The 22,962-nt window shown below is 49.4% G+C and overlaps 1 protein-coding gene across 1 annotated transcript; it reads right to left on the bottom strand.

The window, feature by feature from the left end:
- Positions 1-4,565: 4,565 nt before the first annotated feature.
- Positions 4,566-12,079, bottom strand: CFL1 (cofilin 1). The gene is made up of 4 exons (XM_035098398.3): positions 11,912-12,079; positions 8,641-8,948; positions 7,299-7,375; positions 4,566-5,462 (listed from the first exon to the last, which is right to left on the bottom strand). The coding sequence occupies exons 1-4, from the start codon at positions 11,912-11,914 to the stop codon at positions 5,350-5,352; spliced, it is 501 nt and encodes a 166-aa protein (XP_034954289.1). The 5' UTR covers positions 11,915-12,079; the 3' UTR covers positions 4,566-5,349.
- Positions 12,080-22,962: the final 10,883 nt, after the last annotated feature.

Genomic DNA, 22,962 nt, shown 5'->3' with positions numbered 1-22,962 from the left:
GCCAGCATGACAAAGCCGCTTCTGGCAAACCAGAGCAACACATGGAAACGTCGTTTACCTTCCCGCTGTAGCGGTTCCTATTTATCTACAGTACTTGCATTTCGGCGTGCTTTCGAACTGCTAGGTGGGCAGGAGCTGGGACCGAGCAACGGGAGCTCACCCCGTCACAGGGATTCGAACCGCTGACCTTCTGATCAGCAAGCCCTAGGCTCAGTGGTTTAACCCACAGCGCCACCTGGGTCCCCCAACATACATATGCATAAGTAAAATATATATATTTGTATTACGCAGAAGCCTAAGAATCTGCACTTCTTTTCCCTCAAGCCATATAACCACGAAAAATGTGGGTTTTTTGGAGGGGGACACCAATCAAATAAACCATTGCCCCTTCCAGTTGTTCTGAAATTACATAGGAAGAGGGGAAGAGACATATGATTAAAATATAGGAAGAATAATCCAACAGGAAAGAAGTCTGATGGCAGATTGGGGTGGGGCACCTATGCCATACACCCTTGTCCCATCAAGGGACTTATTTGGTGCTGAAGGAACTTTGTGCATGCTCAGAGACAATTTTTAAATGAAAACTGGGTCATCCTCCCTGCCCCCCCCCAAAAAGCCTGGGTCCTTGTGTGACTCATTTAGAAGTTAAGCTCCGCCACTACCACTCAGCAAGAGGAAAAAAAGGATATGCGTCATCAAGAATAGAAACCAAGAAGAGTTGAGACTCTTTAACCACAAGTTCGCTTTAGGGCAAAGGGATAGGAGAGGTGGGGTGTGTGTGTTGGTCTTTCAAAATGCCCTCAGGAAACTAGTCCCAGTTGAGCAATGTACAGCCATCAATAGCAACTTGCTCTTGAAAGGGTTCTGAACTTTAAAAGGACAGATTTGAAATATGTGAAGCTAACAGGAGTGCCTCTGAGCATGTGCAAGCTATCTCCTGTCCACTGAGAGCAAACGCTGACCGACACCTAAAACCAGGAATGGGGAACCTGTAGCTCTCCAGGTGTTGATGAACTACAACTCCCATCATCCCTAACCATCGGCCATGTCAGCAGGAGGCTGATGGGAAGGCGGCCGCCTTGGCTTCACTACCCCTGCTCTAAAATGATGACAGATATTCGACACACTCATCTCTCACAAATTTTGAATACTGTAATCCCAGTTACCGACAGCTATAAAAGCAACAAAACAACTCCCCACCCCCCAAAGTCATTTCTGTCCTTAAACGTCGTACAAATTGCAAGCACTTAGAAACCAATGTTGCCAGATCAGGCCAAAGGCCCGCATCCTGTTCTCACCGTTGCCAACCAGCTGCCTCTGAGAAGCAGGCAAGAGGCTGGCAAACTCCCAGTCTTCAGTGCCAGAGAGGTAGAAAACAGCCTCGCCGTGAAATTTGCTTCAAAATGAAACCAAAACAAACCGCGGTCTAGAGGTGGTGCCATCAAGGTGGGACTCTGGGCCCGGCGACCAGTGCCTCCCTCAGGCTCCAGATGTGGCGACGTTTTGAAGGAAGCTAATAAAAGGGTGGAAAGGTCATTACATCTGGCCTCTAATAACCATTGTGCTACTGAGGTGTGACGCTGAGTGCCAGGCTAAGATAGCTCCGGACAGCCTTGGGCCCGACACACTTTCAGACCAGCCACATTCCTCATGGGCCTGCTGTGGGGATGAAGGACAGGATTCCTGTGGAACATCAGGAAGCTGTTACAGAGCCGGACCACTGGCTCCTCCAGCTCAGCACTGTCTACACTGACCGGCAGCTGTTCCGCAGGGGTTCAGGTGGGGGACGATGCCCACCCCTACTTGGAAATGCCAGGGATCGGACCTGGAGCTTTGTGTAGGCCAGGGGTCAGCAAACTTTTTCAGCAGGGGGCCAGTCCACTGTCCCTCAGACCTTGTTGGGGGCCGGATTATATATATATTTTTGGCTGGGGGAATGAACGAATTCCTATGCCCCACAAATAACCCAGAGATGCATTTTAAATAAAAGGGTACATTCTATGCAGATTCCCAAACCGTCTGCAGGCCGGATTTAGAAGGCAATTGGGCTGGATCCGGCCCCCGGGCCTTAGTTTGCCTACGCATGGTGTAGGCCAAGGGGTGCTCTACTACTGAGCTACAGCCTTTCCCCAGCATTTGAGCAGGAGGCAAAGGAGAATCTCGCACCTGTCCCCCCATGAAGCTGCGTTGCCTTTCTGAACAGAGCCCCAAACCTCTTTTGGTTGACGCCCAGCTGGGAAGGAGAGACTGAGCAGTGCCAGTATGACTCAGCCTCAAGGATGGTGGAGGCCCCGGTGACGGCATTGAAAGCTGTGAACCCCACCCAGGACTTTGGTCTGCCTTGGCGGAGAGCAGGTAACTAGGCGAGCCACACCCCAAGGAGAGAGATCTAAGCAGGCAGGTAGGCAGCTAAGCCCGCACTGCAGGCAGGGGCTGGAGGCAACACACACTGAGTTCATATCCCAGCAGCAACATAAGGGAAAGTAGAGGAACTTGGGAGACTCACAGTCGAAACAAAACAAAAAATCCTTCCAGTATCACCTTAGAGACCAACTAAGTTTGTCATTGGTATGAGCTTTCATGTGCATGGTATCTGAAGTGGTGTGCATGCACACGAAAGCTCATACCAATAACAAACTTAGTTGGTCTCTAAGGTGCTACTGGAAGGATTTTTTTTATTTTTTGTTTCGACTACGTCAGACCAACACGGCTACCTACCTGTAACTGGGAGACTCAATTACTGCAATGTTTCAGTGTGCAAAGGGCTAAGGTGGGCACAAAGCCAGAATCCTGCCTCTTAGTGGGATCGGTGCTCTCAAGTGCATACTGCACTAGCCCCACAGGCAGGGGCTGATGGGAGTTGTAGTTCAAAGCATCTGGAAGGTATCAGGTTGGGAGAAGCTGCCCTCAAGAGCCAGCAATGGAATTATATAGAGTTGGAAGTGATTACAAGCATCATCGTTGGGACGCAGGTGGCACTGTGGGTTAAGCCACAGAGCCTAGGGCAGGCATCCCCAAACTGCGGCCCTCCAGATGTTTTGGCCTACAACTCTCATGATCCCTAGCTTACGAGGACCAGTGGTCAGGGAAGATGGGAATTGTAGTCCAAAACATCTGGAGGGCCGGAGTTTGGGGATGCCTGGCCTAGGGCTTGCCGATCAGGTCTGCAGTTTGAATCCCTGCAACGGTGCTGCTCTGGTTTGCCAGAAGCTTCCACATGACCTGGAAGCTGTACACCGGCTCCCTCGGCCAATAACGTGAGATGAATGCCGCAACCCCAGAGTCGGTCACGACTTGACCTAGTGGTCAGGGGCCCCTTTACCTTTCCCTGCATCATCTAGTCCAGCCCCCGTAATGCAGGAATCTTTTGCCCAACAAGCGACTTGAACCCACGACCCAGAGATTAAGAGTTTGATGATCTACCAATCAAAAAGAATAAAAAATATCAGCCTGGGGCCAAGCCACAAATTTAGACAATCCGGTTCATACAAATCTGATTACCAAAAGGAGTTGAAAGTGATCTGAAAGGGAGCATAACTGGTTGACAATGGATGCGATCGGTTCCTAGTGTTTGTAGCAGGTGAATATGTAGACTCTGCTCTAAAACACTGTAAGCAAACAGCCCATCTCCCAATGCAATCTCCCCTCCCCACAAATAACTACGCAATACCCCCTGCAAGTTCTTCCCCAAGTTTAGGCAAAACCCCTTCTTGTAACTTGGGTTTGGGGCCTATATAATTCACTTTCCTCCGTGAAGTACCAATAGCACCTTCCTGGTGTTATCATTTCTGCATCAGACTTAACCCAGCAAAAGAAAAGCACAAAGCTCTTGTGTGCTATCACCACACCCTACAGGCATCAGACTATTTCAAAAGCCTTCTATGATAGGCCTGGGTTATAAATGAAGAAGTGCCCGTTTTTCTATTCAGCTTTTGTGCAATACACACACACACACACACACACACACACACGACTTCCAACAGGCAAGAAGTTCTGCGAAATGTGAAAGAGCGTATTTTGAAGGTTACAAAGAGGTTTAACTACTGAAAGTTTCCCCAGCAGTGCTTGGTAAACTATTAACTTTTTAAGAGGCAAGTCACAAGGAGAGGTGAACATTTCCTCCATTAAATTTCCTCCATTTCCTCAAGAGAGACTTTGGAGGGAAAGGCGATGTTCCATCCATTCTGCTTTAGGAGTCTTAGATGAGACAGAACCTTTAAGCCGGGGCTGTGTTTGTTCTAGATTCATGATCATCGGGTTTTATTTAAAATGTGGGCATCACCTGGTTCATGCTGGAAGCAAACAGGTGGTTGAAGGTTTCTAGTACCGATGGGGGGGGAAGGAGGGGGGGGATTCTGTCTGTCCTCCTGGCAGAGGTAGAATATTGTCAGAACAACAACTAGCAGATTTAGTGACCTGGCGCAACTCACAGGTTGAATGGGTTGCTTTTCTTGGCAGATAATTAGGAAAATTTTAACACCAAATACACACAGCCCTGTGCTTAACCCCCAAGGCTCAGGTGAGTGAGAAAGAAAAGGGGGAGAGAGACAGACACACCCAGGAGGTAGCATTATTTAATTTTTTTATTGAAGATCATTGGTGCTGCTTCCATATTTTGTTAATTCCACCCCCCAACATTGAGATGGGTGCAACTTTCTCCACAATATCTCATTTATACACAGTACTACGGACAAGCACAAAGCCACTATGGCGGTAAAGAGGGAGGGGTTGTGGGTCACTGGGAGGGGGGGCCGGGAACACAGCTGCCATTCCACATTTGTTTTCCAAAAACACACATACAGAGACCAAAAAAAAAGAAAGAAAAATTTACACACTGGGAATGATGGACTAATTTTGGAATGAGGGGCCCTGGAGACCCCTGCCTTTAGGTGCCCCCTTCCTTTTGCCCTCCCTCCCACACCATATTCAAGCCTTGGCCAGGAGTGGAATCCTGCTTGAGAGTGGTCCCAAAGCTGGAATGGAGGAAACCAATGGTCCCATGGGGTGAAGGAAGCAGCCAAGAAGTGGGGCCTCAAAGGAATGCCACCTTAAGAGTCTAGGCTTTGGGGGGGAGGAAGGATAGAGGAAGGTTTAGGGGCCCGGGGAACAGGGAGAAGGAGCTGTAGCTGGTTTGGCAAGTTTTAACAGCAGCCGCAAGGTTGGGATGCAGCTGCTTTCATGAGAAGGGAGCACCAGAGGGGGTAAAAAGGTGAGAAGGCAGAAAACCGGAACCTAACTAAAACGGAGAACCCACCCCACATCCCACCCACCGAACCCCCAAAAAATGATAGCACAGGGCCAATAATATGGAAGCTCCGAAGACGCTGGCACGACGGGGGAGGGGGTGGCTCACAAGGGCTTGCCCTCCAAGCTGATGACGGCACTGCCGCCCAATTTCTCCGCAAGGGTGCAGCGATCCTTCACTTCCTCGTAGCAGTTTGCTTGCACCTCGTGCTTGATCCCTGCAAGGGAAGAGGTGGGGATGTGAGTGGCTCTTGCTGACCTCCATCATGTACTCCTGCCCAGCCAATTCAACAGGCTGATCCCCAGATCAGAGAAAACACTACCCCTTCCCCACTAGCAGCTACTAGAGATAGAACAAAGGCTGAAGAACAACAATGCCTCCCCCCCCCACACACACTGTGGCTAGGAAGGTGTTAGACCTGCAGAACAGCAGCTATCCACCCCTTTAATTCCAATCTCTGTATTTGGTCCACCACCACAGCTCCCCGGTCTCAACAACCCCACCACCTCTGCAATTTGTAGCAGCCACAAATTGCACTGGCAATTTGAATGGCCAAAGTCACTGGCAGCAGCTCCCAAGAACAGCCTCCACCAATGGTACCCCCTCCAGAACCAGCCATGCAAGCTGGGGCTGGTGAGAGCTGCAATCCTGAAATGTCTGTGGGACGCCAGGCTAGTGAAGGCTGTCCAAGAAACTTATGAAGAGTTGGACCTCCTTGGCTCAACGCTCCATTTGTGGCATCTGAAAAGTCATTCAGCCTGCTAGCTGCTATTCAGATGCACGGAGGGGGGGTCAGACTGGGGAGAGCGGTCAAGTCAATCTCAGGTGGAGGTAAGTGTGGGCCTGTTGCCGGTACAAAGTTGGGAGGTAGTTGTGGGAATTAGCACGCTGTTTTCAGACAATGAGAGTGAAGATGAACGAGAAGGCGACATGGAAGGGACCAAAAGTAGGGTTTGAGCCCAATCAACTGTTTATTCAGGAAGCAAAGGCAGCCCTGTTTAGGGAAGTTTTTAATGTTTAATGCTGTATCATGTTTTTAATATTTGGTTGGGAGTTGCCCAGAGTGGCTGGGGAAACCCAGCCAGATGGGCGGGGTATAAATAATAAATTATTATTAAATTAATATTTCACCACTACATTGTTAACAGCCACTTTAAGGGCATTTCAAAAATGCCTAGGGCTGAATCAATGTCTAAATCTGTCCCATTGATTTCAACATAGCCAACCCACAATGATATAACTGAAATATTGCTGGGGAGGCTCAAACGTCTAAATGAAGGGTGGAACCTGTTCCTGGAAAACTCCCAGCATACCCAACTATGCTGGCTGGGGCTGATAGGAGTCCAGCAACATATTCTGGGGGCCATAGTCTGACTATCCCTGCTCTATGAGCCTCTGAGCACAGCACTACCAAGCCTTAAACTTTGGGCCCTACCATTTGCCACTTCTGATCATGTGAAGGCCTTCTCTCCATTTTGGGAGAGGGGGGAGCCTTATTGCAGATAGGAGCATGGCACAGGAAAGCAGTGGCCAGCGTCAATTTGCTTCTCGCAAGGCCAGATTCTGCCCCTCCAAGATGGCTGCGGAGAGGCAAGCACAAGACAAAAGCATCTTGCAAAATTAATCGCTACACTGACAGTAATTACTTGGGAGTTCAAAGCATCTCTTGTACTGCTGACTAAGCCAAGGGCTGGTTCTCTTAAGTGATGGAGATGCACAGTATGCAAATCGACAGCGGTCAGTGAGCAGCTTGAGCGTATCACATGCTTCTGAGGTGAGCATCAGCTTCAAAACCAAGACACAGACTGGCCTAGGAGGAAGCTGCCATATGCAGGGTCATACTAACTCAATATTGGCTTCACTGACTGGCAGCTCTCCAATATTTCAGACACGGCTCCCCTCCCAGCTGTACCTGCAGATGCCAGGGATCCAGCGTGGGGCCATCTGCGTAAGAGGCATGTGCTCTACTGCTGAGCTACAGCCCTTCCCCCGGCAGACCAGTCCCCAACTCCTATCCCCCTGGTGTGAAAGAGGCAACCGCACCAGCTCTCACCTGTGAATTTTTTCTTGATGGCATCCTTAGAACTGGCATAGATCATCTTGCTCTTCAGGGGGGCACACTCAGGCGCCCTGCAGGGAGACAAAACAGCAACCTCAACACCAGGAGTGTGACCAGCCCCAACCCCCATGGGAATAACAAATATATATCCTCCCTTCTTAGTCTGAACAGGGTGAAAACAGCTCAAGGAGCGGAGAAAGATAGAGAAGGAAGGTGCCTGAGGGTATAGCAGCAGCCACGTCATCCATCTGCCTAATGGGAGTCACTTCCTCAAACGGAATCCTGGGACAAAGATACTTCCCCCCTCACCTGCTGGAACAGAGGGTGGGGGAACTTATGGTCCTCCAGATGTTGTTGGACTGCCTTCAGTCTCAGCCAGCATGGCCAATGGGTGAGGGATGAGTTGAGCCCAGGAACATCATGAGGGCCCAGGGTTCCCCAGTTCTGTGCTACAGATTCCATGACCTACAGCCTTTTAAAATGAAGACTACAACAGGGCAGCCCAAATTTCCCTGCACACTGTGTAGGGCAACAATTGCCTCTCATTCCTGGGTTGTTTATACCACCACCACCCCTTACCTGGGATATACACGGTGTTTAAAATAGTTGTGCTGTTGCCATGCCACAATTTGATATTGGCACAAACTGAACTGCTTGGGAACAGATTTCTATTCTCTGTATCCCAGGTATATGGGAGGGGGGTGCATATATGTGAGGTGGAGGAATGCTTCCCTGACTTTAACCCCACATTTATCATGCCAACAGTGCCAGGAAGCCAGGAAGGTGCCTGAGGCAGTGATCTATCCCTACCCCTAGGATTTCCAGGCAAGCCACATCAAAGCAGCTCTGCCCCCATTGTCAACTCTGAAGAGAACCAAGGTGCCCAGAGTGAAATCCTCGTGTTCTGCCATGAAAATCCTAGAGCCCTCAGCCAAGCTCAGTCACTTGCTATCTTCTCCAGCGGGTTGTTCTCAACAGCCCTTGGTTTGACACCCGGGAAGGAGTGTGGCAAGACAGGTCCTGAATAGACCTTTTCATGAGATCTGGGGGAGGGGGGTGGCTGGAGCAGATAGAATCCAGTGTCCAGCTCAGAAAAAGTAGCCAGGCTTTTCTGTCACCCAGGCAAGTAGCCTCCAACAAAGGGTTCCAAACACACCAGACCCTTTGCTCTGATCACATTTGCTTGGTAGCGTTTTTCTGGCCAAAGGAACTACTCTTCAACATGATTCCCCAAGTACGGGAAGGGGGGGAGCCTGGGGGGAGGGGATAAAGGGTGGCCTGGCAATAGCCCCAGAGTGGGCTTTAGTTTGTTTTGTTTTGAGGAGGGAGTCCTCACCAGAAGATGAAGACAAGGTCCTCCTTTTTGCTTTCCTTTGTCTCATAGGTGGCATCGTAAAGGGCATAGCGGCAGTCACGGTCTGGCAGCATCTTGACGAAGTGGAGGTAGGGGTCATCAATGGTGTCCCCCACATCCCCCACCAGGATCTCCTTCCCCTCTTCCAGGATGATGTTCTTCTTATCTTCGCTCAAGCAGAAGAGCACAGCTTTCTTGCGCTTCTTCACCTCTTCCGGGGTGGATGCTTTGCGCACCTTCATGTCATTGAAGACCTTGATAACTCCATCGGAGACGGCTACGCCAGATGCCTGCCCAGGGAGGGAGGGAGAAAGGAAAGGAGTCAGCCAATAGCCACACCAAAGCCTCCACATGTGGGAGAGAGAATAAGATGCATACCCTCCCACTTCCATAGTACTGGATCTCTGGGTTATCCAATGAACCAGATGGCAGGATAATCAGGACGGATAAAGAAAATACTTATTCGTGTGGTGCATAATTCATTTACAGAATTCGCTGCCACTTGATGTGGTGATGTGCACTAGCCCAGATGGCTTTGAAAGGGATTAGACAAGATTACTAGCTTCCCACACATGATGACTATGTGGACCCGCCCATGTTCAGAGGTGCAACTGTGCCTGAATATCAGTAGCTGGAGAGAAATGCCAGGTTGCCCTCATGGCCTGCTTGGCAAGTAGCAACTGTGGAAAAACAGGATGCTGGGGTGACGGGGCCTTTGGTCTGATCCAGGGGTCCCCAAACTAAGGCCCGGGGGCCGGATGTGACCCAATTGCCTTCTAAATCCGGCCCGCGGGCGGTCTGGGAATCAGCATGTTTTTACATGAGTAGAACGTGTCCTTTTATTTAAAATGCATCTCTGGGTTATTTGTGGGGAAATAGGAATTCGTTCGTTTCCCCCCCCCCCAAAAAAAATATAGTCCGGTCCCCCACAAGGTCTGAGGGACAGTGGACCGGCCCCCTGCTGAAAAAGTTTGCTGACCCCAGGACTCTGATTTGGAAGGGACCCTGAGGACTATATAGTCTAACCCTCTGCAATGCAGAAATATGCTGGTGTCCCCAGAATGACATCCAGGCTGATCCAGAAGAACTCTTACATTCACCAATGCTAATTAGCAAGGGCTCAAAAATGGATCCACAAACTCACTTGCCATAAGGAAGAATCCTTTCAAACTCTGTAAAGCATGAGCAATCACTGCCCCCCCATTCTGAGTGCTTCAGAAGTAGAGCATGACACAGACCAGCCCCCACCCTCTTCCGGAGCTCAGAACTGGGGAGCAGAGATTTTATCCCTGATCTTGCGCTGTGGAGGCAACTTCAAAGCACATCCTAAGCTCAGTGCAATAGAGATAAGCCTCAAACTCCCCATCCCTACAGGAAATGAAGAGGAAAAGGTTTAAGGCAACCACAAATTTTGGCTGGCTACTGAGGCCAGGCAGTTATGGACAAGATCCCAGAGCCTAAACCTAGATGCCTTTCCCAGAGCAGGTTCTGTGGAGAAACTGACTCCAACGCAGAGTCATCTGGAGTTAAGCCACATAAAACTTTTTTTACAAGGACTACTTCAAATGACTAGACAGTGAATTTGGGGCAGACCTCTCTCTCTCTCTCTCTCTCTCTCTCCCCCCCCCTATCTCTCTCTCACACACACACACACACAAAGAGGGACCCCTCCAATTGACCTTTTAAACAGAGTCAGAAATCCCCATCGCTAAAATAAAGAGATAGAAGGAAATGGATTCAGGTTAAGGTTAGGATGATGACGGAAGGCAGGATTGGGAGTGGTATGTACTGGTGATTTAACAGCCAGAATTGGAAATAAACCAACTAGGGAGTGTTTTCTTAAAGAAGAAAAAAATCTCCTGGGTTCCATGCCTGCCCCCAGGAGAAGAGATGCTGGGAATCTGGCACTAGCTTTCTGGGGTGGGAAAGGCACAGAATGCAAAAGCAGAGACAGCAGGTGCCCCAAAGCCGCCAGTCTGGAGGGAGGTGCTTGGCCTCCTGCCTCCAGCACCAGAAAAGGAAGTAGACTTGTGTTGCAGGGGATGGGGGGGGGAGGAGAGAAGGTTAAGTGGCAGCAATCAGGAGGTGCTGCTCAGGACTGTGGTTTTTCTTGAGAGGGGGAGAGGTCTATTGTCACCAGCAGAAGCTGGGAAACAGCACAGGATCTCTTTTTTGGGGGGGGGGGTGTAAATCCCGGGCAAGGGAAGCAGCCCGTCCAGTTCAGAGTTCGGAAAGTGAAGAAGGGGGTGCGTTTTTAAAACCAGCAGTAGAGAGCAATTTTGGCAAGGTGGAGGGGAGGAGAAAAATGTGAGAGGATCAAGAGCCCAGGAATTTCTCGCCAGCACTATTAAGGAGTCTCTTGGCAGACCAGCTCTTGCTGCAGGAAGGATATAAACCACAAGCCTGAGAGTATCATTTGATAGACATTTTAGGAGAGGTGCCACATTCAGCCAGCATTTAGAACCTGCTCTTTGGCGAGGGGACAAATAGTTTTATCCAGGTATTTTGGGTGGGGTGGGGGATAAAAGTGCTGCAATGCCACAGCCACGTGAAAGTCTTGGCTCCCCACTCCCCGCGCCGGGACCTACACACAACAGACTCCTCTATATATCCCTCTTAACCTGCATCTCTGTAGAGAGAAGCTATTGGGGAAAAGAGAGGAAGAGGGAGGGACGGAGGCGGCAGGGAAAGAACAGACGTCCGGGAAAGGAAGAGGACAGCGAGTTCCCTCTGCGCAGGTCTTTCAAATTAAGAAGCAAGAAAGGGCAATGCCGGTTCGGAAGGCATTAGGACACCCCACACTTATGGGGCTCCTGGGTTCTACCCTCTCCCATCCAGCTCTACAAAATGGGGGGGGGGGAGTAAAAGGGAAAAAATAGGATTGCATCCAGCATCACACCCCGTAAGAAGGGTGATATATAGGTCGGGCGTGGTGGGGGGGGGGGTGAGGAGGTTGGGAGGATGAGGGGGTTCCCTTCCCCCTCCCACTACAGAAAATAGCTCCTCCCCATGTGACTGGCCATGTGATTGCCAGAATGCGACGCGGGGGGGAGGACGGCGAGGGGATAGGCGGTGGGGGGGCCGCTACATAAGAGCCAAAGAGGCACCTTCACTGCCAAAGCCAGATGGGGTAGGGGGAAAGGGGCCCCCGAGAGCCCCCCTCAAAATGGCGGCCGGGAGACAAGATGGCGGCCCGGTGTGTGGGGCGGGCGGTGGGGGGGCAGTGGAGGCGAGGGGCCGCGCCGGGTCTTACCATGGTGCTGCAGGCGACGAAGGGGAAGGTGAAGGAGGGAGAGAAGGTGTGCGCGGCGTCGGCGGTGCTCTTCGCGCTCGGAGCGGCTGCTGTTGCGGCGTCGGCGGCGACTGCTACTTCCTTCTCCGAGGCGGCGGCTCCGACTCAGTCTGCGCGTCAAGCGAGGCCCAAAAGGAACTGCAGCCCCGCCCCGGCACGACGCTTCCGCTTTAAGGCGCCTCCCGAGGAGGAGCCGCTTCCGGTCCGGAGGCGCGGTGCGCCATGGGAAACCGAGTCCTCCCCCCATTCTCTCTCTCTCTCTCTTCACACTCTCCCCAAAAAAGGCCTCGTCTCCTTTCCACTGGCCTTTCCCTTTCCCGACACCCCCCACAAGAATCCTGGGAAACGTAGTTCATTGTGACAGGCCGGAGTTGGGGAACCTGCGGCCGCCGGCGCCTGCTTGGACTCCAGCTCCCATCATCCATGCCAGCCAGCCTAGGTTGATTGCCGGGGATGCTGGCAGCTGGAGTCTAGTCAACCTCTGGAGGGCCACATTCGGCAAGTAGGGGGCGTTTTGAGCAGGAACTCGGGGGAACTGCGTTCCCTTACCTTTTAAAATTTAAATATATATATTTTTTGTCTGGGGGTGCAGGAACAGAAAGACCTTGCGCTTTATCTAGGAATTATTATGTTGTATTTAGTAATAAGTAATAGTCCTTTTTTCTAAACAAAATGCTTAGTGGTACTCTCATTTTGACTCAAGAAAATAACCATTTTATAGTTCAAATCGGGAAAAGTAAATACAGTAAATGGACAAAAGTACAAAGATTCACAAAATGTTTAGGGGTATGCATACCCCTGCATCCCCCCCCCAGAAAAAAAGCACTGAGTAATAATAATAATAAGCAACAGTAAGAGAGTAAAGGAGTAAAGGGGAACCTGTGGCCTTCCAGATTACTAGACTCCCATCAGCCCTAGCCACATCAAGCCAGTGCCAGGAATGATGGGAGATTTATTTCAACAACATATGGAGACAAACATGCACCCCTTTCTTGGTGTGATAATATTATCTCCAGATGGACAACCATATTATTCTCCTGTGGCAAAACCAGCAAAGATCATGTGATGTGTTAAAGACCAATAAATATACCATGGCACAAACTATTGTGGATTGAAATCCACTGCACCCGGTTGCATTGAGTGCAATCCTGAGCTACCCATGTGTGCTTAGGTGTGCTTGTATTGCAAACAGTGAGGTCAGAGACACAGATAATTACGTAGCTGAAAGGGTGGTGGCTGACCAACTGCAAACATGCCTAGATGAAGCAGATTATCTAGGCCTTTTTCAATCCGGCTTTAGGCCTGGTTATGGCACTGGAAAACCCTTGGTCACCCTGCCTGAGAGAGAGAGAGAGAGAGAGAGTTGGCTCTCCTCAATCTCTCCGTGCCTTTCAACACCATTGGCTGCACTTTCTTTCTGGAACGATTTGGGGTTGCGACTTGGAGGCCCTGCTCCCATCAGAAAGTAAAGCTGGAATAACTGCAGCTTGGCCACATGGTTTGGGGGCATTGGGATCCCTCAGGGGGTCTGTCTATTCTGCCTCCTGTGCTACCGTTGGGAGCAGTCTTCCAGGAACCTGGGAGCTCTATCTCTCCATCCAAATCAGGGGAGGATGTACAGGTGCTGGACCACATTCTGAAGGTAAATAAATTTCAACTGAATGCCAGCAATAGTGCTAATGACAGGCGATTCCTATATTTGGGAATGAGGAAAACAATAGCTTGGGGATAATCCTGGATCCATTACTGTCACTGGTGGCTTCAGCAGCAAGTGCTTATTTCCAGCTCTGGCTGGTTTACCTGCTATCCCCATTCCTTGCTGCGTTTCAGCAAGCCTTTCATTGACTGGACTACTGCAGTGCATTTTACATGGGGCTACCCTTGAAGATGCCCAGGGACCCAGGTGGCGCTGTGGTTAAACCACTGAGCCTAGGGCTTGCTGATCAGAAGGTCGGCGGTTCGAATCCCTGTGACGGGGTGAGCTCCCGTTGCTTGGTCCCAGCTCCTGCCAACCTAGCAGTTCGAAAGCACGTCAAAATGCAAGTAGATAAATAAGAACCGCTACAGCGGGAAGGTAAACGGCGTTTCCATGTGCTGCTCTGGTTTGCCAGAAGCAGCTTTGTCATGCTGGCCACATGACCTGGAAGCTATACGCCGGCTCCCTCGGCCAATAATGCGAGATGAGCGCGCAACCCCAGAGTCGGTCACGACTGGACCTAATGGTCAGGGGTCCCTTTACCTTTACCCTTGAAGATGCCGCTCCTAGTCCCACAAGTGGCTACGCTTTAAGTCTTGCCCGGAGGGCCATATTTGCTCCTAAGCCTAAAGTGACTCATCCATACTATCGTTTATGCTTGTCCTTCGCACTGTCAGTATTTTGGCATGCGTTTAAGACACATTTGTTTATCTTGGCCTTTGGATGACAATTGTTGTCATTAGCTTGCTATTCCTTTCCTGCTGGAGTAGCAGTTTGACTGTTTTAGTTTTAACTTATTTTGTTTTCGGTTGTATCTATTTTCTAATGTGTTTTTCCTTGAACTCCTTCAGGAGAAAGGGGAGGGAATAAATAAGAATAAAAAGTAATATACAGTGGTAATTCACAAAACAGTTGTTGCTGGATGACCATCTGTCATAAGTGCTCTAGTTGCGATTCCTGCATTGCAATGGTGGGTGGGGATTAGTCAGTGTTGCCCATTTCCCATTATCCCTAGATAGGGATAGATATCATCCCAGGGATGATGGGAATTGTATCCAAAAGCAGTTTGGGAAACACCGGACTAGTTGATGCTCAAGGCCTCATCCAACTCTACAATTCTATGCTTTTATGGTAACAGAGTCCAACATTGGCAAGCCAATAAAGACATGTACAGTAGTGGGATTTTAAAAACCGCTTTGTCTCCTCCCCATTCAACCCACATGATAGCATTGAACCTCTTGCAGTTTAATGGTTGCAGTTTCTCTTCAAATTGTTTTAACTTTCAAAAATTGAAGTTAAGGGCTTTTTTTTTACAGCCACACTAGGACAGGCTTGTAGGTCTCCCACAGGGGTGGATAGGAGATGGAGTCCAAGTGGTCGAATAAAAAAAATATGTGCGTTTGAAATGATGTTTGGGGGTTTAACAGAATTCAAGGCTTCTTCAACAGTCAAAGATTCTTTTCGAGGCAGATGTCTAGAGATTGTGCACACCTAATTCCTGGCCTCACCCTTCAAGCAACATGTGTCTAGAGTGACTCTGAGCAAGTGGAGAGGGCATTTATTGATTAAAACATTTTCATGCTACCATTTGGTCCTAACAGGGGCCCCCAAGGAAATTTAACAAAAGCAAAAAATAAATAAACCCATTTAAACAGTAAGAAAATTAAAGCAAAATAAAAAATAAAAACAGGAGCATTAAAATCCAGGTGGTAGAGACTTTCCTATGAAATTTTGGAGAGCTGCTGCCGGTCAGTGTAGACAATGCTGAGCTAGATGGACCCATGGGACTGACTCAGTTCAAGTCTCCTTCTTGTGTTCCTGTTTTATTTGGAAGATCCGCGGGTCACTGCAGAGCATCTGCTATGCAGGCAGAAGGCACCAAAATTTCCTAGAAGGGTCTCTACCAACTCTCACAGGAGATGCAGGGGTTTGAACCCAGGAACTTCAACAGATGCTCTACCACTGAGCTAAGGGACTGGCTGCGAGGTGCAGTGTGCTGATGGGATCAAGACACCCACGATCGAATTACTTGGCAGCACTAGAATGTGCATAACTCAACCAGCCTCCCACCACAGCAGAGATCCTAGCCACACGCTGGGGCAGGGGGTGTGGGGGAATGAAAGGCTGACGGAAGCTAAAAGGAACACATTTATTCTGTGCTTTGATTTCCAACCCCCCCCCCCACACACACCTCAGCACCTCCAGTTTTAATTTCTCATGGTTTGGTAAAAAGAATAAGAGGGGGGGAAAGAGGAGAAAACTGAACTGGAAATTCTGAAGAGATTTTTTTGCTCTGGAAATAGAAGGCGAGGGAAATTCTTTGGTCCCCAACGATTGCTGAGCGAGTGAGACAGAGTAGGTACTCATAAATTATATGCCCATTTTAGGAAAACATAAAAAGCCCGGAGAAAAAAGATCCACGTCTGCCAGCAGGAAAATAGCTCGGCTTAAATAGGAGGTAGTTTGAAGGGCACAACAGCATCAGTGCTAGGAAGGTGGGGGGGTGGGGGGGGAGAGGCAAATCCATCCGCACTGTTAGATAAACCTGCCTGATGCACACTCTCCAAAACAATTTGGGGGTAAAGTGTGCATGAATTAGTGAAAACAGTGCACAAAAATGCATTGCATAAAAGGAATTATTCCTTTGTAAAAATTGGGCAGAATTGCACACAAGTATGTGTATGTTAGGAGAAATTCAATCTAAAACATTGTTGAATTTCCATGAGGACTTCAGTAGCCAATGAAATGCTCTGCAGGTGTTGCTGAGACTCCAACTCCCCCCCCCCACAGCCAGCATGGCCAGTGGTTAGGGAGAATGCTTTCCCCCAGCAAGGCTGGAAATGGGGTGGGGGTGGGGGGGACACAAAGAGGTTCCCCAGTCCTGCCTTACAATGTACAGGAAATTTTCTTCTTTACAGCCCCATGAACAAAGGGCTCACTTGCACAAAGCTTAGAAAAGTTGTTCCTGGAAAAAGAAATTACATTAAAATGGTAGATTTCGAGCAGATCCACTCCATACATTGAAAGCACATCCAATACACATAGAAAGCACATGACTTCCACCAAAGAATGGTGGGAACTGTAATTTCTTACAGTTGCTGGGAACTGTAGCTCTGTGAGGCAGGCCCCCAGGATTCTCTGGGGGAAGTGGTGTGCTTAAATGTGCATTGGATGTGCTTTATACCTTATTTTCCTATAACATACCTATGGTGTGGGTCTCCCTATGGTAACTACACTCTCTCCACAGGATTGCTGACTGAGTAGAGTTGGCACTCATTTTTCCGCTTCCTGTTCCTGTTTTTACAGTCATTTGATCTGCAAATATTTTGATGTCTACTTATAAAACCTAATGGCCCATTTTATTTTCTGATCGATTGGCAATCCTACTACAGTGCACAGATGGTGGTGGTTTTAATGCATCATTCATTTATTATTTTGCAGTTTAATCGCTCTTTCTTACTCTGAGAGCCGGCATTTTGGGGCTGGTTGGCAGGATATGTTTTGAACCTATGGTGGGGACAGGCTGTGGGCCTCCAATGATGTAGCTGGACTACACGTCCCATCATCCCTTACCAACTGACCATGCTGGTTGGGGCTAATGGAAATTGGGAGTCCAACAACTTACAAAGAGCGAGAGTTTCCCCTACCCTCTTTTTCCAAAAGAGAGGCCCAAAGGAACAGCCTGCTGATTAATTCATAGCACTTAATGGGTCTTAATCCCAGGAAATTGCGTATTAGTAGGGGCAGAGAATCTACCAGTTTAAGGCAGGCATAGGCGACCTTGGCTCTCCAGATGTTTTGGAACTACAACTCCCATGATCCCTGACCACTGACCCTGTTAGCTAGGGATCATGGGAGTTGTAGTTCCAAAACATCTGGAGAGCCAAGGTTGCCTATGCCTGGTTTAAGGGCCACTCCATTGCATACAACCTTCCCAGGGCCAGAAGCAAAAGTGGTTGCGCAATGGACTCCCATACTGTTGCAGGCATCAGTCTGTGCTTCCAGGGGTGAAGCCAAGCCGCTGCTTTAGCAGCACTGATGTGACCTCCCTGGGGCGCAAGCCTGGGCAGTGTGTATGGCGCTCCGACAAGACCTTCCTCTTGGCATCACCGATGTGGTCCAAAAGAAAGCAGAGCACTACATTCCAGCCACAGGCTTCACACCTCTCCATCTAGGCCAGCAAGAGGCATTGCCACTCTTCACAAGCACATTCCAGGGTTCAAGAAGCAGTCAAAGGTGGGCAAGGGGCAGGAGAGATAAGGGGTGTGGCCTGGAGAGAGGGTGTGGCTTGGGGGCCAGACAAAGATGCCGGGAGGCACCCATTGCTTTTTGCCTTTTGCCAACTCACATACCCTGGAAGTAAGCCCCATTGGCTTTACTTATGAGTAGATACATTTGGACACGGACACACACACCTAGATCATGTTGCAGCATCTTCATCGCTCTTTCCCTCTATTTCCCAAAAGGCCTTTAAAAAAGAATCTCAAAGAGAGAGGCCGTTGATTCATACCGTGTTGCACCTTGGACTCACTCAACCTGCCTGGGGTTAAAACTCACTGAACTCGAATAGGCCTTACTTACTTCAGAGTAGGCATGCCTCAGTTTGCACTGCCAGAGAGAAGGCCGCAACAACTGTTTCCTTATCCTTTGCAAAGATTAATTAAAAAGACAGAGGTTCTTCATTGAGGGAGAGAGGGCTACAAGGCCTCCCCCACCTGCAGCTATTGACACCACCTTGTTTGTGCCAAAACTGTGTTTTAAGTGGAACCCCCAGGATGAGGCACAGGCACACAAAGGGCAGGTGCACACCATACATATAAAGCACATGGGGGGGAAATACAACACGCACACAGAATCTCGGGAAATTTTTCCACCTCAAAATACTACAATTCCCAGTACTGGTGGGCACTCACTTGTGGGGTGCCTCAGGGTTCTGTCCTCTCCCCCATGCTTTTTAACATCTATATGAAGCCCTGGGAGAGATCATCAGGGGGTTTGGGCTGGGTGTTCATCAGTATGCGGATGACACCCAACTCTCTCTTTTAAATCAGAACCAGTGAAGGCAGTGAAGGTCCTGTGTGAGTGCCTGGAGGCGGTTGGAGGATGGATGGCGGCTAACAGATTGAGGTTGAATCCTGACAAGATAGAAGTACTATTTTGGGGGGACAGGAGGCGGGCGGGTGTGGGGGACTCCCTGGTCCTGAATTTTGGACTCACAGCTGTCCATGGAGCCACAGGTTAATTCTGTGTCCAGGGCGGCTGTCTATCAGCTCCATCTGGTACACAGGCTGAGACCCTACCTGCCCGCAGACTGTCTCACCAGAGTGGTGCATGCTCTAGTTATCTCCCGCTTGGACTACTGCAATGCGCTCTACGTGGGGTTACCTTTGAATGTGACCCAGAAACTGCAATTAATCCAGAATGCGGCAGCTAGACTGGTGACTGGGAGTGGCCGCTGAGACCACATAACACTGGTCCTAAGAGACCTACATTGGCTCCCAGTATGTTTCCAAGCACAATTCAAAGTGTTGGTGCTGACCTTTAAAGCCCTAAATGACCTCGGTCCTGTATACCTGAAGGAGCGTCTCCACCCCCATCGTTTTGCCCGGACACTGAGATCCAGCGCCGAGGGCCTTCTGGCGGTTCCCTCCCTGCGAGAAGCAAAGCTACAGGGAACCAGGCAGAGGGCCTTTTCGGTAGTGGTGCCCGCCCTGTGGAACGCCCTCCCATCGGAGGTCAAGGAGATATACAACTACCTGACATTTAGAAAACACCTAAAGGCAGCCCTGTTTAGAGAAGTTTTTCATCTGTGATATTTTAATGTATTTTGGTATTTGCTGGAAGCCGCCCAGAGTGGTGGGGGAAACCCAGCCAGATGGGCGGGGTATAAATAATAATAATAATAATAATAATAATAATAATAATAATAATAATAATAATACTGTATCCTTTAACTTTCGCAGGATTCTTGGAGGGGTGGGGGAGAGATAGGCATGCACTTTAGATGTGCATTGGATGTAGAGCGTAAATCAGATCGCCACTGCAGCAGCTACCTCTTTCTTGCTGTTGGGGGGGGGGGCGAAGGCACTTGAAACAGAGAGATCAAGGAAGGCTTGGAAGGGGGGAAGAGAGAGAAAAATGAGAAGTACCCCTCCGCATTGCAGCAAATCTCCTTCACCCCCGCCCTCCATCTCTAGGAAGGAAAGAAGGAAGACTTCAGCATCTTTTGATGCACGCAATTCTAAGCCTTTGCAAATATGCACCAGAAAGAGACAAAGGGGGACTTGTGTAGCGGCGAGCCAGGCGCGCGTCCCTCCCTCCTCCCCCTCCTTTTCCTCTCTGCAACACACACACAGGCGCGTGCACGTTGCAGCTGCTGTTGCTGCTGCTGCCGCCGCCTGTCCCTCCGCGCGAACGCGCGCCCTGCCCGGGCCGCTCGTTGCTCCCCCGCCCCCTCTTCCCCTCCTTCTTCTTCGCTTCTCTCGCTTCCAAATAAGGCGTCGCGCGAGCCAAACCCTCAAGCGCCTCCCTGATTCTCACAACCTGATTTGCCCTTATTTGGGCATGTGGAGCGGCGGCGAGGAGGCGCAGCGCCTGGCACGCGGGCGCCCCCCTGCCGCCGTGGCTGGGCACTGCAGGGCTTCCTTTGCCTTCTCTCCTGGGAAGGAAAAGCCGTGCAAAGAAACGGAGGGGGGGGGAGGGAAAGGGAAAGTGGGGGAGGGGAAAGCGCCTGGAGATTTTCACACGTGTGTGCGTGCGTGTGTTACCTTCACAATAGGCAACACCCAACAGGGAGCTGCAGATGGGATCCCAGTCATTACATCCTCCTCTCCTGTGCCCTGTTCTTTCCACTGATGTAAGATAAACAGCGGGATTGCTGGCTGGCTCTGCTAATTGCTGCCATCTGGCTTTCCTTTATTAATTAAATTTAGAGCCTCATTCCCACTCACCTGGTGGAAGGACAAATTCCCTGATTGGCACATGTGGCACACACATCAAGAGGCGGCTAACTGATCTTCCCAAGCAGCCTAGTAATGTCAAATCATGCAGCCTAGTGGTGTCTGTCCCCCATCCAATTTTCTATCTAGAATCCAGCAATTGCTGAACAAGCAATACATTCATAAAATCGTAGCATTGTAGAGTTGGAAGGCACCACCCAAGGGTTTTCTGGCCCAGCCTTCTGCAATGCAGGACTTCATTAACATCTTTTGAACTATTGGTGTGGCAGAGGTGGAAGTGTTGCATAAGGGTATGTATACAAATGTATACAGTATTGGGTACTTTTGGGAGCCTGCGTTTTGTCCCTATCTGTACCATAAAGAAGGCTGATCGCCAAAGAATTGATGCTTTCGAATTACGATGCTGGAGGAGACTCTTGAGAGTCCCATGGACTGCAAGAAGATCAAACCTATCCATTCTGAAGGAAATCAGCCCTGAGTGCTCACTGGAAGGACAGATCCTGAAGCTGAGGCTCCAATACTTTGGCCACCTCATGAGAAGAGAAGACTCCCTGGAAAAGACCCTGATGTTGGGAAAGATGGAGGGCACAAGGAGAAGGGGATGAGTGTTGGTTGGACAGTGTTCTCGAAGCTACGAACAGGAGTCTGACCAAACTGCGGGAGGCAGTGGAAGACAGAAGTGCCTGGCATGCTCTGGTCCATGGGGGTCACGAAGAGTCGGACACAACTAAACGACTAAACAACAATGCACTGAAAATGTGGGAGAACGAGCCTGGAACTTACTTAGGCCCCACTGGCACTATAACGCAGCATTAGACCACTTTAAACAGGCTTCCCCCAAAGAATCCTGGGAACTGTAGTTGTTGTTTTTTGAACAGGTGCTTAGATTTGATAGGAGACACTATTCTCATCACAGAGCTACAGTTCCCATAATTCCCTGGGAAGAGGGGCTGACGCTCTGAGAGGTTTTTAAGAAGGTAGTATTCAAAGAAATTAGTGCTATCATAGGCCAATGAAGTGGTACATGATACTATTCTGTGTTTGCTACCTGTGTTCTCAGGGGGCAAGTCTAATTTACCTTCAAGGGAACTCATTACATTTTGTTAGTAGCTGCCAGACAGGTGATCCCTCAGGGTTGGAAAGATGCAAACATTACCAATAGATTATTGCTGCAGTACATATATGTATATTTAATTACCCTGCCAGAAAAATTAATGCATCAGTTGAAATTATGCAGGGGATCAGTGGACCAAGAGTCATTTGGATGGTGGGATTTTATTTTGTATGATAACATTAAACAGTAGGATCACTACATTCCAGCCCAATACAAAAATGGTAGGTGTTTTTTTGGGGGGGTGGTGGTGGTGGTGGTTAAGGACTAAAGCAAGGGTAGGCAACCTAAGGCCCAGGGCCCGGATCTGGCCCACGGGTGGTCCAGGAATCAGCATGTTTTTACATGAGTAGAATGTGCCCTTTTATTTAAAATGCATCTCTGGGTTATTTGTGGGGCATAGCAATTTGTTCATTTTCCCCCAAAATATAGTCTGGCCCACCACCTGGTCTGACGGATGGTGGACTGGCCCACAGCTGAAAAAGGTTGCTGACCCCTGGACTAAAGTATGACAATTAGTTTTTTTGTTTTTTAAAAACCCCTCTCTTTTCTCTCAATTTGTGCACCTGTAATGACAGAAGACGACTTGGAATGTCACCATTTAATGTTTTGTTCTTGTTACTTATCTGTGAAAATAGAAACCCCAAGTGTTTCACCACATGGGCGTAGCCAAGGGGGGGCAGCTGCCTCCCCTAAATCAATAAAAAATACTTGAGGTTCTGTCCCCCTTACAAAAGCCTGCCCCCCAACAAAAATCCTAACTATGCCCATGTTTCACCATAGCGGGGAACTAGTTTGAGATTCCGGGGGGGGGGGGCAACCTGTGTGCCTGCTTTGATGGGCAACTTCATTCCACCCCCCTCACTTCTGATGGTTCTTTCTCTTTAACCAGACTTCAATCAGACAGTCCTACAAACATTAAATTGAGGGACTATCCTCTAAAACAGGGCACATGGCTACCCTAATTCCAATGGCTTTGGGGGTCTAGATAGATTGGGCACTAGGGTTCTTCCTCCCCTGTAAACCTCCCCCCCCCCCCGATTTTGGCCCCCTCCACCCTTTAACCATTTTGCCTGGCTAATCTGCGAGAATCTCCATCCACCCGCCTGTCTACACACTGGATAAATTTACTAGCTGACAAATTCCTGGAGTTCATATAGCGGCGGCGGATTAGACTGCAAAGCAGCTGGTGAGAAGATGGCTTGACTTTATGGTCTTGGAAATCAGCTGCAAGAGTTGCTGGGCT

This window comes from Zootoca vivipara, chromosome 16, assembly GCF_965207765.1.
Source record: "Zootoca vivipara chromosome 16, rZooViv2.hap1.1, whole genome shotgun sequence".
Taxonomy (NCBI): domain Eukaryota; kingdom Metazoa; phylum Chordata; class Lepidosauria; order Squamata; family Lacertidae; genus Zootoca; species Zootoca vivipara.
The sequence above is the reverse complement of the archived record's forward strand: the minus strand, read 5'-3'. Positions and strand labels throughout refer to the sequence as shown.

Coding starts and splice junctions, on each gene's coding strand:
- CFL1 (XM_035098398.3), bottom strand. Junction 7,376..8,640: donor GACCTTGTCTTCATCTTCTG/GTGAGGACTCCC, acceptor GTCTCCCTGCAG/GGCGCCTGAGTGTGCCCCCC. Junction 5,463..7,298: donor CATCAAGAAAAAATTCACAG/GTGAGAGCTGGT, acceptor CTTCCCTTGCAG/GGATCAAGCACGAGGTGCAA.